General features: G+C 34.9%; 1 protein-coding gene across 7 annotated transcripts in view; it reads right to left on the bottom strand.

Annotated features, from left to right (window-relative positions):
- Positions 1–14,768, bottom strand: part of CBLB (Cbl proto-oncogene B) — a 215,759-nt gene that overhangs the window by 101,273 nt on the left and 99,718 nt on the right. For 6 of the 7 annotated variants that reach the window (XM_032852101.1, XM_032852100.1, XM_032852099.1 and 3 more), the window contains one exon: positions 5,936–6,092. The exons of the other annotated variant lie outside the window; for it this stretch is intronic. In XM_032852101.1, coding sequence (XP_032707992.1) covers positions 5,936–6,092 — 157 coding nt within the window. The remainder of the gene's footprint in view (positions 1–5,935; positions 6,093–14,768) is intronic. 7 annotated transcript variants of the gene reach the window in all.

The following is a 14,768-nucleotide window of genomic DNA, read 5'->3' on the forward strand; positions in this document are numbered from 1 at the left end:
AAAAGAAGTGAAGAATCACAGAGGTGTAACGGAGCTAACGAGAGTTATTCATTTACTTCCACAATTATATCCTTTAAAAGAGACAGGAAAAAAAAAATGAAAAAATAAAAGAGACTAGGCATGTTTGGTCCACAGGTATTTTTCGGTTTTGTTATTTAAAATTTCTCAAACTCAATACCAAAAAACAAGTCAAAAAACGGGCAGAAGACATGAACAGATACTTCCCCAAAGAAGACATATGAATGGCTCACAGACACATGAAAAAATGTTCATCATCATTAGCCATCAGGGAAATTCAAATCAAAACCACATTGTGATACCACCTTACTCCGGTTAGAATAGGAAAAATTGACAAGGCAAGAAACAAATGTTGGAGAGGTGTGGAGAAAGGGGAACCCTCTCACACCATTGGTGGGAATGCAAGCTGGTGCAGCCACTTTGGAAAACAGTGTGGAGATTCCTCAAAGTTAAAAATAGAGCTACCCTCTACCCTACTATAGAGTAGTACAACAATTGTACTACTGGCTATTTACCCCAAAGATAGAGATGTAGTGAAGAGAAGGGCCACATGCACCCCAATGTTCATAGCAGCAGTGTCCACAATAGCCAAACTGTGGAAAGAGCCAAGATGCCCTTCAACAGACAATGGATAAAGATGTGGTCCATAAATATAATGGAATATTACTCAGCCATCAGAAAGGATGAATACCCAACTTTTATATCAACATGGAAGGGACTGGAGGAAATTATGCTAAGTGAAATAAGTCAAGCACAGAAAGACAATTATCATATGGTTTCACTTATTTGTGGTAAATAAGGAATAGCATGGAGGACATGATGAGAAGGAAGGGAAAAATGAAGGGGGGGAATCAGAGGGGGAGATGAACCATGAGAGAACTATGGACTCTGGGAATCAAACTGAGGGTTTCAGAGGGGAGGCGGATAGGAGGATGGGTGATAAAATGATGATTTAAATATCTGGTAATGGGTATTAAGGAGAGCACGTATGGCAAGGAGCACTGGGTGTTACACACACAAAATGAATCACAGAACACCACAACAAAAACTAATAATGTACTGTAGGGAGACTCACATAACATAACAAAAAATAAATAAAAAATTTTTTCATGGTAACTCTACTTAAAATGATTCTTTTCCTCTCATCTCAGGAAACATAAATAAGACACACATAACTTAGAGTATTAAGATTACCTGCACTGTTTTTAAATGAAACAGCTTATAAGAAAATATGTGCACATATTAAATAACAGTTGGGATAAGTGTTTAACCAACATTAAGGTGCCCGCATAACTTTCACATATAACTGAGGCATTCTAGTATTTAAAAAGTCATCCAGGCTCCCCATAAAAAACACACTCTTCCTAGAATGAACAGTTAGGTTTAAGGCAGGAAAATAATTTTTTTCTCTTCTTTCACAAGGGAAAGAAACAAAACTTCTACTACTTTAAATGTCTTTGTGTTATGTGAAATGAACTATTGTAAAATTATCAAAAACCTTTACAGAAAGGAGAGGTTCTATTATAAAATGGTATTATAAAATACTATAAAAATAGTATCGGCTAACATAATCTTTTTACAAAATGTATCATTAAAATCATTGAGAAGAGTAAGCTAATGGCGTACACCGGCATACCTCGTTTTATTGTGCTTTGCTTTACTGCACTTCATAGATACTTTATTGTTGTTGTTTTTGTTTTTTTCAAACTGAAGTTCTGTGGTAACCCTACACTGAACAATTCTATCATGCACCATTTTCCAATAGCATTTGTTCACTCCAAGTCTCTGACATTATTTTGGTAAATTTTTTTTTAAAGATTCATTTATTTCTTTGAGAGAGAGAGAGAGAGAGCAAGCAGGGGGAGGAGCAGCGGGATAGGGAGAGAGAATCTCAAGCGGACTCCCCACTGAGCACTGAGCCCGAGACACGGGGCTTGATATCAGGACCCTGAGATCATGACCTAAGCCAAAGTCAAGAGTCAGACACTTAACTGACTGAGCCACCACTGCATGCCATATTTGGTGATTCTTAAAATATCTCAGATATTTAAATCATCATTCTATCTGTTATAGTAATCTGTGATCTTTAATGTTGCTACTATAAATTTTCAGGGGTATCACAAACTGCACCCACATAAGATGTTAAAGGTAACCCATAAATGTGTGTTCTGACTGCTCCACTGACCAGCTGTTCCCCCATCTCTCTCCTTTTCTTTGGGCTCTCTATTCCCTGAAACACAACAATATTGAAATTAGGCCTATTAATAACCCTATGATGTCCTCTACATGCTCAAGTGAAAGAAAGTCCTCACACTTAGCTTCCTTTAAATCAAAGACTAGAAATGATTCAGCTGAACGAGGAGGGCAAGCTGAAAGACAACACAGACAGAGAGCTAGGCCTCCTGCACCAAACAGCCAAATTGTGAAAGCAAAGGAGAAGTTCTTGAAGGAAATGAAAAGTGTTAGGCCAAGGAGCACACAAATGATAAGAAAGCAAAACAGCCTTATTGCTGATACAAAGAAAGTTTCACTGGTCTGGAGAGCAGACCAGACCAGCCATAACCTTCTCTTAAACAAAAGCCTAATCTAGAGCAATGCCCTAACTCCTTAATTCTAGGAAGGCTGAGAAGGTCAGGTAACTGCGGAAGAAATTCTAGGAAGGCTGAGAAGGTCAGGTAACTGCGGAAGAACTGCCAGCAGAGGTTGGCTCATGAGGTTTAAGGAAAGAAGCCATCTCCGTAACATAAAAGTGCCAGGTGAAGCAGCAGGTGCTGACTGATGTAGAAGCTGCAGCAAGTTATCCAGAAGATCTGGCTATAACCACTAATGAAGGTGGCTACCTTAAACAAGAGGTTTTCAGTGGAGATTAAACGGCCTTCTGTTGGAAGAAGATGACACCTAGGACTTTCATAGCTAGGGAAGAGAAGTCAGTTCCTGGCTTCAAAGCTTCAAAGGACAGGTTGACTCTCTTGTTAGGGGCTAATGCAGCTGGTGACTTAAGTTGAAGTCCATGCTCATTTACCATTCTGAAAATTCTAGGGCCCAAGATTTATGCTATATCTACTCTGCCTGTGCTCTAGAAATGGAACTACAGAGCCTGGATGACAACCCGCCTGTTTACAAACTGGTTTACTGAAGAGTTTCAGCCTACTTTTTAGACATACTTCTCCAGGCAAAAGCTCCCTTTCAAAAATATCAGTGCTTGTTGTTGATGCACAGTCATCCAAGGGCTCCGATGGAGATGTACAATGAGATTAATTACTTTCATTCTTGTCAACACAACAGCCCATGGATCAAGGAATAATTTCACCTTTCAAGTCTTTTTATTTTTTTTAAAGATTTTTTTTATTTGAAAGAGAGAGAAAGAGCATGAGAGGAGTAGAGGGAGAGAGTCCTTGGAGCAGACTCCCCACTGAGTGTGGAGCCTGATGCAGGGCTCCATCTCATGACCCATGAGATCATGACCTGGACCAAAAGTAAGAGCTGAATGCTCAACCACTGGGCCACCCAGGCACCCTCAAGTCTTATTACTAAAAATATACATTTTGTAAGGCTGTAGCTTCCTTAGATAGTGATTCCTCTGATGGATCTGGGCAAAGTTAACTGAAAACTTTCTGGAAAGGATTCACTACTCTAGATCCCATTAAGAATATTTGTGACTCATGGAAAGAGGTCGAAATACCAATATTCACAGGAGTTTGAAAGAGGTTGATTCCAGCTCTCATGGATGACTTTGAGGGGTTTAAGGCTTCTGTGGAGGAAGTAACTGTAGATGTGGTGGAAACAGCAAGAGAACTAGAATTAGAAGCGGAGCCTGCAGATGGAACTGAATTACGGCAATCTCATGATAACAACTGTAAAGGCTGAGGAGTTGCTCCTTAGGAATGGGTGAAGAAAATAGTTTCTGGACAGAGAATGTATCCCTGGTGAAGATGCTGTGAAAACTGCTGAAATGACAATAAAAGATTTAGAATATTAGTTGATAAAGCAGCAGCAGGGTTTGAGAGGATTGACTCCAATACTGAAAGTACTACTGTGGGTCAAATGCTTTCAAACAGTATCATGTGCTACAGAAAAACTGTTGGTGAAAGAAGATCAATGAGCGCAGCAAACTTCATTGTTATCTTATTTTAAGAAATGGCTGCAACCACTCCAGCCTTCACCACCCTGATCAGTTAGCAGTCAGCAACACTGAGGCAAAGACTCTCCACCAGCAAAAAGATTACAATTCATTGAAAGCTCGGGTGATGGTCAGCTTTTTTTTTTTTTTTTTTTACCAATGAAGTATTTTTAAATTAAGGTGTATACATTGCTTTTTTAGGACATGATGCTATTACACATGTAATAGGCTACAGTATAGTGTAAATGTAACTTTTAGATGCACTAGAAAACCAAAAGAAAAAAAATTCTGACTTGCTTTATTGTGATATTCACTTTATTGCACTGGTCTGGAACTGAATGACCCTGTAGCATCTCCTAGATGTGCCTATATATACCAAGGGAATAATCATGAAACTAGTGTAAACTGAAAAAAAGCAAAAAGCACAATTTCTGCAATCATTAATCTAGTTTCTTATCCTATACACCCAGGTAGAATTATGATCTTAAAGTTGTAATAAAATAAAATGTATTCTATAAGTATGGTTGACAAGAGTTAATTTGCCTTCTGTTAACAGGTCCTTTCATAAATTAAAAGTTAATCCCACACAATTTGATTTTCTTACATAAATCAGTCACCAGATCCTTGTAAAAGGAGAATCATAAATCAGAGAAGGGAAATTCTTATAACAAGGGAAACATGAAAACCAATATTATACTCCAAAATTTGTTGAAAGCATGTTTCAAACAGAATAAATCTTACTACAAACTAAAATAATAAAAAAATTGCAGCAGAATACAAGCAAGTCTGTTTTCTGATCAATTTACCTCACTTACTACAGAATTTATATTACTACAATCATAAAGATTTTAAGTGGAATTCTTTCATTGTGTGACTACTTGAATTGAATGTCATAGATGATATACAATTTAGTGGCAGAGTCAAATTCAAGACACAAATTTCAAGTCTTCATGTCTAATTCCATGAAGATCTACAAAAGAATAAAATGATAGCATCCAGCTTTCATCATTCAATGACACTTGCTTCTGAAAAGCTATGTGAAGAAATTTATAAAGGACAGATTAAAAAATAAAAACAACAGGACTAGAAGGTTAATGTCACAGTCATACATATTAGTGAAGAAACAAGAAAGGAAAAACAAAAACAAAGCCTAAATTTTCCAAAAGAGGAATTTGTTAAATTAAATGTAGCAAATGAAAATTAATAATTTTATTAATGAAAAAGATTTACTGACATGAAAAAATGTTTATAACATATGATTGAATGAGCAATATAAGTTGTAAAACAGTATACACCATTGGAATCTCCTAGAGAGAACCTGATAAATTTACTCTTTATGGCCAAGTTTACTATTTCCTTTTTCACCAAATGAATGTAGGAGACAAAGGGTTCGAGAAGTTGGGATACAACCTCAGCAAACACCCACCTGTAAAATTTGCATTCTGTTAGTCACCGGGCTAAAAAGACAAATTAAAATGAAAAACTAAATAGGAAATTCAGAAACCAAGCTCTTCTGCCTGAATCTTCTCAAAGCTAACAAGCAATCACCAGCCTCATACCACTTGGTCCTTCGAACTTAAGCCCTCAGCATACAGCAGTGATACAGCAGTGACCAAAAACTTACACCAGCGACTTCAAAATTAGAGACTACCAAAAATGAGATGATTTCTCATATGTTTGTGTCTGTGAGAGAGCTGTACATGCACACGTACACACAAATGAACCCATGCACCTCCCATGCACACACAGGGAGGGAGATCAGGAGAGAGGAAAGGATGAAGCACATAGGAAGCTTACCTGAAAAAGCCTGGTAAAAATATCAAATTCAAAAACTGAAATGTAATCATTACAAGTTAAATCAATTGTTGATTTCAGAGCCATTGCTTCCAGGCCAGAGCTAATCTGATGAACCTCATGAAGGCACTGTCTGAATACTTTCCATGGTACAATAGTTCTGTGCAAGGAAAAGGAAAAAAAAAAAAAAAAAAAAGGAATTGAATCAAGTGTCATTTAAGACTAGCTTCCACTGAAACAGCACAGTTCAATCATAACATTAATATAATCAATTGCATTTGTACTAAAAGACAAATAGTTGACAAAAAAGACTAATAGCTGTTCATAATTTAGAACACCGGTAATGGGTTTTGCTAACTGGCTTATTTTCCATTTGCTAAGAATGGGACAAAAATCTAAGTCAATTTCTCTCTCAAACAATCCTTGGCTATCAAGATATTTCCAAAAATACATCCAAAAGAAAGGATGAGGTCAAAGTTCTGTGTGTCTGACCCCTTGTGTACATAAGATCATTTGCCTTTGAATCAAGTTAAAATTTCCCCCTCTTTATTTCCTTAAAATAACTCTAAGACTATGGGTGCACACAATAATAGGAATTCTTTATTCATGGCACAAAAGAGTAATCCACCATTTTGAGAAAGCTCAGGTGGAAAGTCAGGAAGGCATTTTAGCCATTACCCCCCTTGTATTCTGCAGAAAAAGAGTGCATTATCTAACTTTTTGTATTAATACAAAGGGAAATTTTAAATTGTTTAACCGACAACACTGGCTAGCATATAGAAACATATTTATTCAAAACTTTTTATTTTTCTTAAATATCATGCAGCAAAATTTTTATTAAGTAACAGATTTACATAGTTTAAAAATTTAGAAGAGGAAAAAAAATGATATCCAAGGAAGTCTCCCAGTCTGTCCTCCACCTGACCAGTTTCTGACACTCACCACCTCCTAACCCACCATGAAAATAAGTAATACTCATTATTCCTCCCTTAGTTCATTTTCCTCCTTTTGGAATGTTAAATGCCTACTCCTGAATAGGTGAAAGAAAGAAATCATTCACGTTTTTAAAATTTTAAGCTGCTGTTTTCACAATAGGACATCATAAGAGCTATACATACCCTCTTATGAGATTATAAATATTTAAGCCTTAGGTTTTTCTTTATTAGTATCTCTTAAGAAGTAAAAGACTCGGGCAGAATGGAGTACGTTGGCCCTATGCTATACTAATCCTCCCGGTGAAGCATTGCCATAAGTGTACAATTACATATTCATTCAGTAATTATCTACTGCAGTGGTTGTCAAACTTGAGCATTCATAGGGATCACTGAAGGGCTTGTTAAGACAGAAATTGCTGGTCCGCAACCCAGAATATTCTAACTCACTATGACTGAGGTGGGGCTGGAGAACTTAAAGTTCTAACAAGTTCCCAAGTGATGCTGACGCTGCTGGCTGATCTGGGGGCAACACTTTGAGAGTCACTGATCTCCTAATTGCTAAGGCACTGTGGATAAATACAATTATGAAAATACACGATACCATCTGTCCCTGATAAAGATACACACGGGGTAGAAATAAGACGTGTAATACTTAAAAAAAAAAAAAATACCTGGGGTGGGGTGGGGTGGGATATACAAGGAAGTACTGGAGGAATTCAGAGGAGTGATCTACGGCAAGACAAATAAATGAATGGTGGGGCAGGCTGACGATACTATGCTATTTTATAAGAAAGTTTAGGTTTGATATACCACTAAAAGAAAGAAAAATATGAGGCTGAATACATCAAAAGGCTTTCCTCTATGTATGAAAAAAACAGGAAACCACAGAGAACCGAAGAGACACACCACATCAGACGCCGTTTAGAAGAAACACACGTCAGGCTCTGATTAAGGTTAACAAAATGCTGCTGTTTTAAGAAAACAAGGAAAACTTCTTATGATAATGTTAAAAGGCTATTGATTTATGGCAAAGTGAAAATATGCAATTGTGTCCAGTTTCATTACAGTTACCGCGAAAGTAATGCTTAAGCAGCACATTTTTCTTTTCCAAATTAAGGTTCAAATATTCAATGCATAAAAGGGACATAAACCATAATATTCAAATTTTTAAAAAATTATACAAAAACTACTGATTTAAGAATATGTTTTACTTTTGTATGCACATGTTAAGAGAAACTGGTCTTGCATATGAAGAATAAAAAGTAAATCAACTGGTTAGACACCTTTGATATGTTATCATAAAAAAGTTATCTTCATCCCAATATTTAAGGCGCTTGCAGATCATAACTCTTCTCAATACGCAATGATTTCCCAGAACAAATTCTTAAAAAATGTATGAACTTCTAGTCTCACATACCACTTTGGAACAATAATTTACAAAGGAATAGGCCACATTTCCCTGGTACTTGTGTAAATGACACTTGTTCACAGTTCACTTGTGATAAAGGTCCAAACAAGCTTAATTAAGGGTTTTAACAGGGATTAAGAAGAAAGGGCATTATCGGGTTAACTAACTACATATAAAATTTGTACAACAGATACTTTTTCTTTATCAGCTGAGCCACCCACCATAGAAAATGGTGGGAACGAAGAGGTTTTCATGAGTGAAGAACAGAAATGGCATGCAAGGACTTCTTAAAAAAAAAAAAAAAAAAAAAAAAAGTTCTAAGACTGTTGCACTAAGGAGCTAACCTTTCCAAAGAGGATTTCAAGATTTCAGGTTGCTACCTTCTTTCCTGATGTGTGTGTGTGTATGTGTGGGGGGGGTGGGGGAGGTGAAGGAGAGGATAGATTTTGACACCTTTAATTAAGCTATAGCAACAACAGAGAGTAGTAGTTTCTATTCTCTTTCCCTAGAGATGAAGTCAGAGAAAATATTAATGAAAATTGTTTCACAAATACATACAAACTTCATTGTGCTGGCAGAGACCTGGGAATAGAAACGAGGAAGAAAAAGAAAAGGAATAGAACAGAACATAAAAGCTTCAAGCTCTCACCAACCCAAAAACACTTTAATCGGTCCTTTTTGCCACTTACAATTATAAATCACTTTAATTACAAGTTGAATTAACTTTAAAATCTACTAAAAGTACAAGTAGTTGTTAATCCACAAAGAATGGAATACAAGGCCAATGGTTAGCTAGACACTTAAAATAGTAATGATTTCAGGATTTTTTAAACTTCTAGTAGGAATAAGAGCTGCCATTTATTGATGTCATTTTTATTGATTCATTGATTGGTTGATTATCTACTCTTTCCGCCAATCACCAAATGCTATTAGAATATCTATTACTGGAGTTTGTCACAATAATAGCATGAGGCAGATAATATATTTATTTTCATGATACAGATGGGAAAACTGAAGGCTAAGGAGGTTAAATAATTTGCCAAAGAAAGACTATATATGTTCAGGCATTTTGGTAAGTTCAGAACAGAAATATAAATAAAGTCACAATCTAATTAAGTGTAAAGACTTGTAAATAAGTTGTGTTGTGCCATGTGCAAAAGTTATTATAGAAAAAGATGGATGTGCCTTAGAAACCCCTCCTTAAGAACAGGAATTGTATCTTATTCACCTTTACCCAAAACAAACAAGGTGTGCAACTAAGATTTGTATAACTAAATTAAACTGTGTCTAGGGAAAGCAAGGGAGTGTTACATGGAGGAGGAGCCCAGTATTTGTGCTCCACCTGCTATCTCTACTACATAGAAATCTTTTGAGGACTGAAAAAGAGTAACAGTCTGTTCATATCATGTCAGGAAAGATAAGAACTTAATACATTATTTTATTGTTAGATGAGAAGTCTTGGTCTGTTTACCAAGAAAATAAGAGTAACTTTATTTATTGTCTTGAAAACAGTGTGAGTGTCCTTTCAGATAAAAATAGATACGCGGAAACAAAACTGAAAAGGTGTCAGTAGGTCAGCAACTGACATGTCACTCAAATCTTTCAGGCTTTTCTCCTCTTCCACAAAAGTAGAAGAGTGTATTGGGTATTCCAATTTGAAAATCTTGCAGTTTAAAAAAATAAAATAAAGTAAAAGGAATGGAAGACAAAAATTGTTAGGAGAGTGTCACCAAAAAAAAAAAAAAAAAAAAATTTCAACAAAGGCTAGTGTTTGAAAAGTCATATACTTCTGGTGTGAATGAGAATTTATACAGAATTTCTAAAAGGCAATTTGGCAGCAAGTTTCAAAAGCCTATATTTTTTGACCCTGAAAGCCTACTTCTAGGAATTTTACCTCACAAAATTATGTCAAAAATAAATAAATAAACACACAGCACCACATATATCCATCCATAAGTCTCTTCAATACAGTGTTGTTCATAACAGTAAAAAATTAAAAATAAATATGCTCAATGGTAATCATAAGACATATTATATTCAAAGATTATAATATTTTAACAGCAATTCACAGTTGTACAAAAGAATATTGTCATGGAAAAGTGTCCATGACATACTTAAATGGGAATAGCATTTTTGAAATTGTATGTCCTTTATGATCCAATGCTAAAAACTATCTAAAATGTCTGGAGAGATCAATACAGTTTAACTGATAAGAACTGATCATGGTGGGAGTTCAAGTGATTATTTTATTTTTCTCTATAGCCAGAAGTTTATTAGAAATAAAGACATAAAAGACATGCTACAACTGTTTTAAAATATATTTCATAATCATAAGAAGAATCAAAAACAAAAATTATAACAGTATTTGCCTTAGACATGATTTTATATGAAAGAAATACAAAATAATTTACATGTTAAACTATGAGAAGAAATAAGAGAATTCAACATAGTTTCAGAATATAAAACTAATATAAAATCAGTTGTATTTCTATAAATAAGCAACGTATCATTAGAAAATAAAGCTTAAAAATACTTGATTTTTACAAAAGCATCTGAAAATATTAAATAAACAGGAATGAAGTTAACAAAAGATGAGCAAGGCCAAGAGATAAACACAAACACACACACAATCAGAGATATAAAAGACACAAAGAGATTGAACACTTTAATGGACTGGCAGATTCAATATTCTAAAGATATCAATAATCCCCAAACTCACTCTTAGATTTAATATAACCCTAGTCAAAAATTCTAGGAGATGTATCTGTAGTAGGAAATGGTAGGCTGATTCTAAACTTTATAGGGAGATGTCAAAAGCCAAGAATAATCAAGCCCATCTTCAATAAAAAACAACACTGACAAACTCACACTCTGTATTAATTAAGACAGTGTGATAACTACACAAGAATAAACAAATAGATGGAACAAAACAATAATTTTAGAAAGAAATACAACCATATTTGGAAATTGGATATGCAGGTAAGATTTAAATAAGATTTAAACAGCAGTGGGGAATGAATGATGTTTTCAATAAATGCTGCTGGGTCAAATGGATGTACATATGGAAGAAACTGAATCTTGACTCTTCCCTAATACTATATAAAAGTTCTATTTTAGATTATTGTTTTATCTTTGATATTTAGGTCTAAGGTTAAAGGGGTGTTTTTAGTAGAAACTAGAGAATATCTTCAATACTTTAGAGCAAGCAAAAAATTTAAACAGGATCCAAAATGCTCAAAGGATAAAGAAAAAGAGAAATTAAAACCTGCGTTCATGAAGAGAGATCACTAACAAAGGGGAAAAGGAAACACACATTGGGAGAAACATATAATTGACAAAAGAGTCCTATCTAAATATTAATAATAACTACTCAAAATTAGACAAATGATTTTCACATACACAAAGAAATCAAAATGTTCAATAAACAAAGATATGTTCAGCCTCACTGGTCATCAGAGAAGTGTACATTAAGTGTACATTAAGTGTACAGTGAGATTCCACCTGACCTCCCTAGTATGGTTTATGAAGAAAAAAAAAATCACAAAGGATATCAAAGGGTTGGAGAAGATACAGAGCAACAGGAACCTTTCGGCACTGCTCAAAGGTGATTCGGTTGGTAAGCCACTTTAGAAAACTCCTAAAAGCTACTAAGTCTAAAATTATGCAGAAACTAGAAGCCAGCAATTCCATTCCTAGATACATCCAACAGATATGCTTATATGGGTTTTTAAAAATATATTTTAAACAAGTTCATAATAGCACTACTGATAATAACCCAGAGGAGGAAGAACCCAATGACCATCATGAATAGAATCGATAGGTAAAGTATGGTATAGCTGCACAATGGAGCAAGAAGAATGAACAGTCTGCCACACAGCAGAACCTGGGTCAATTTCATAAACAAAGAATGAAAGGAGCCAGATTTTTTTTTAAAAGAACATAGTTGTAGAATTTCAACTATGAATGATTCCATGAAGCTAGCAGTCAGGATACCATGAGCAGACAGTGACTGTATGGAACTTGCTGAGAAGTTGGGGGGAAGGGGTGCTCAGTGGCATTTACACTGGTGTGTTCACGTCATGAAAATTCTTTGCCTTACACTTATGCTTTGTATACTTTTCTGTATGTATATTAAACTGAATATATAAGCCTTTACAAATTTTTACATAAAAACTTGAAGATGAAAAAGAAGAAAATGTGGGAACAGATGTAGTACTTGTCATAATATAAACAAGGAAGTCAATGTGTATTTGTTGGTTGCTGGTTTTGTTGTTGTGGTGGGGGTGGGGTGTTGATAGTAGTTGTTTCAAATTCCTTCTAGCTAAAGGAGATAAAATGTCACCTTGATTTTAAACAAAATGAAAATCTGTTCTATCTGTATTAACCCATTCCTATTTTTAATTTCATTTGAATTTGGTCAGAAAATTCACTTTGACCAACAAAGATATATTCAGTGTCAATACCTTTAAGTTGAGGGCTACTTTTGTTCAGAAGATAATGAAACATTCATAAGACGTTTTAAATGTTTTGATTTTTATTATGGATGCAAATATTAGTACTGTGACTCCTAAGTCTGTTGATATATTACATTTAGTTATTCTCTAAATTCAATATTTTTCTGCAATTATTTCTGTATTTTGTTAAAGAATATGAAAATAGATTGTTATCAGGCTCTACTGTTCTTACTCTTCCATCACAAATGTTTCTAGACACGGAAGTTTTTGTTTGTTTTTGAAAAGCAAATATTTTCCAGCAACCCACACAAAGAACATATCAAAATTCTCATCAAATAGTTACCTTACAACTCCTCACGGACACAATGGTAACCGTGGTTATCAAGGATATTCATAATTAGATCTAATCATTTCTGTGAAAATTCTTGACTCTCATATAGAAAGACACATATGTTGGGTATTTAGGTTTGGTTTTTTTTTTCCCAAAACATTCATAACATTTGGTCTATAGTGTAGACAAGCATTACTTCTCTGTAAAATGGACAAGTATCATTCTCATTTTCAGATTCTGAAAGTAAAATTTCGAGACAAATACTTTTTATAAAATTGCAGAAACAAGGAAAATAGTTTCTTCACCATTATTCCTGATTTTCTCAGTAAGCTCATTCACATGATAGATTCGATGCTTTCTAACTTCTCGTCTCATGACCAGACTTTTGAACATGACAAATTTACTATAGGCATGACATTACTTTGGACATAATTCCATTTATTTTCTGGCTTTGAAATAAATAAAATTTATTGGTGAAAAGGGATAGGAAGAGGAACTGTAAATATAATCCGTAAGAACATGTCAAAATTCCATGTTTAATTTTTCTACTTAGTAGTCGTTAACCATAGACAAAGATTCTGGTCTTAAAACAATGAATATTTGTTCTTTTCTTTCTACTGCACAACTTTCTTCAGTATATTGTTTCTGAAAGGTTAATGATACTTGGTAGGTTTTAAGACACATGAGCTACATGGATCACAGCAAGATAACCTTTTATCTTCTAAGGTCAGATTAAAGAAAATCAGAAAATTATAGATCCTAAAATTAGAAAATCCTGTCACAGAAGGGCTTAAGCAAGGCTTTAAAATGATCTTCTTTTTAGCAATAAGAGCCCAGCCTATCTTATAAACAACAAAGTCCATAATTTTAAAAATTCCTCATAAATCTCTCTACAAAGGTGAAACGAGTTGACAAGCAATAGGCAAAGTCTGCTAGATCTAAGTTAAATGGAAGCAAAAGAAATATCCAACTTCAACAACACTTCTAAAACCCTCACATAAGAAACTGCATAAACACATGGAGCCTATTAAAGCTTTGGTTATGAAGGAGACTTAAAGAATTTCTTAAAAGAGAAAATAAATCAGATGTTAAGTGCCTTCATGTTACTGCAACTAATGGAAATGTTAAGGTCTTTATCTAGCTTGATCTTTAAGTACTATCTGGTTCATCTCCTTCTTTCTTTAAACACTGTCTTCCTTTAGCATGTGTAATTCTGCCATGCTCCTCATGTTTTTTCCCCTGCTTTTCTGGCAATTCCTTCATTTCCTTAAATTTCTTCAATGAACACTTCATTTATCAGAATTCTTTTTTTCTTTTTAAGATTTATTTATTTCTTATAGAGTGAGAGAGCATGAACAAGAGGGCCAGAGGGAGGAAAGAGAGAATCTCAAGCAAACTCTAGGCTCAGCTTGGAGTCTGACTCAGGGCTCAATCTCAACCTGAGGCTCAATCTCATGACCTGAGCCAAAACCAAGAGTCCAATTCTAACTGACTATGCCACCCTGGCACTCCCATTTATCAGAATTCTTTAAGCATCTGTCCCTCTTCATTCTCCCTGCACATTCTGCATGGTCTACATCAATGGCTTCACATAGCTTTCGGAGATTACAAACTCAAATATCTGGGAACCAGGCAGTTAACAGAAATGAGTAAAGAGATCCAGCTAAGGATTGCAATGAACTGAAGGAGAGCATGTCTCAACTGGGCA

Source organism: Lontra canadensis, unplaced genomic scaffold, assembly GCF_010015895.1.
Source record: "Lontra canadensis isolate GAN:19392208 unplaced genomic scaffold, GSC_riverotter_1.0 scaffold6, whole genome shotgun sequence".
Classification (NCBI taxonomy): Eukaryota; Metazoa; Chordata; class Mammalia; order Carnivora; family Mustelidae; genus Lontra; species Lontra canadensis.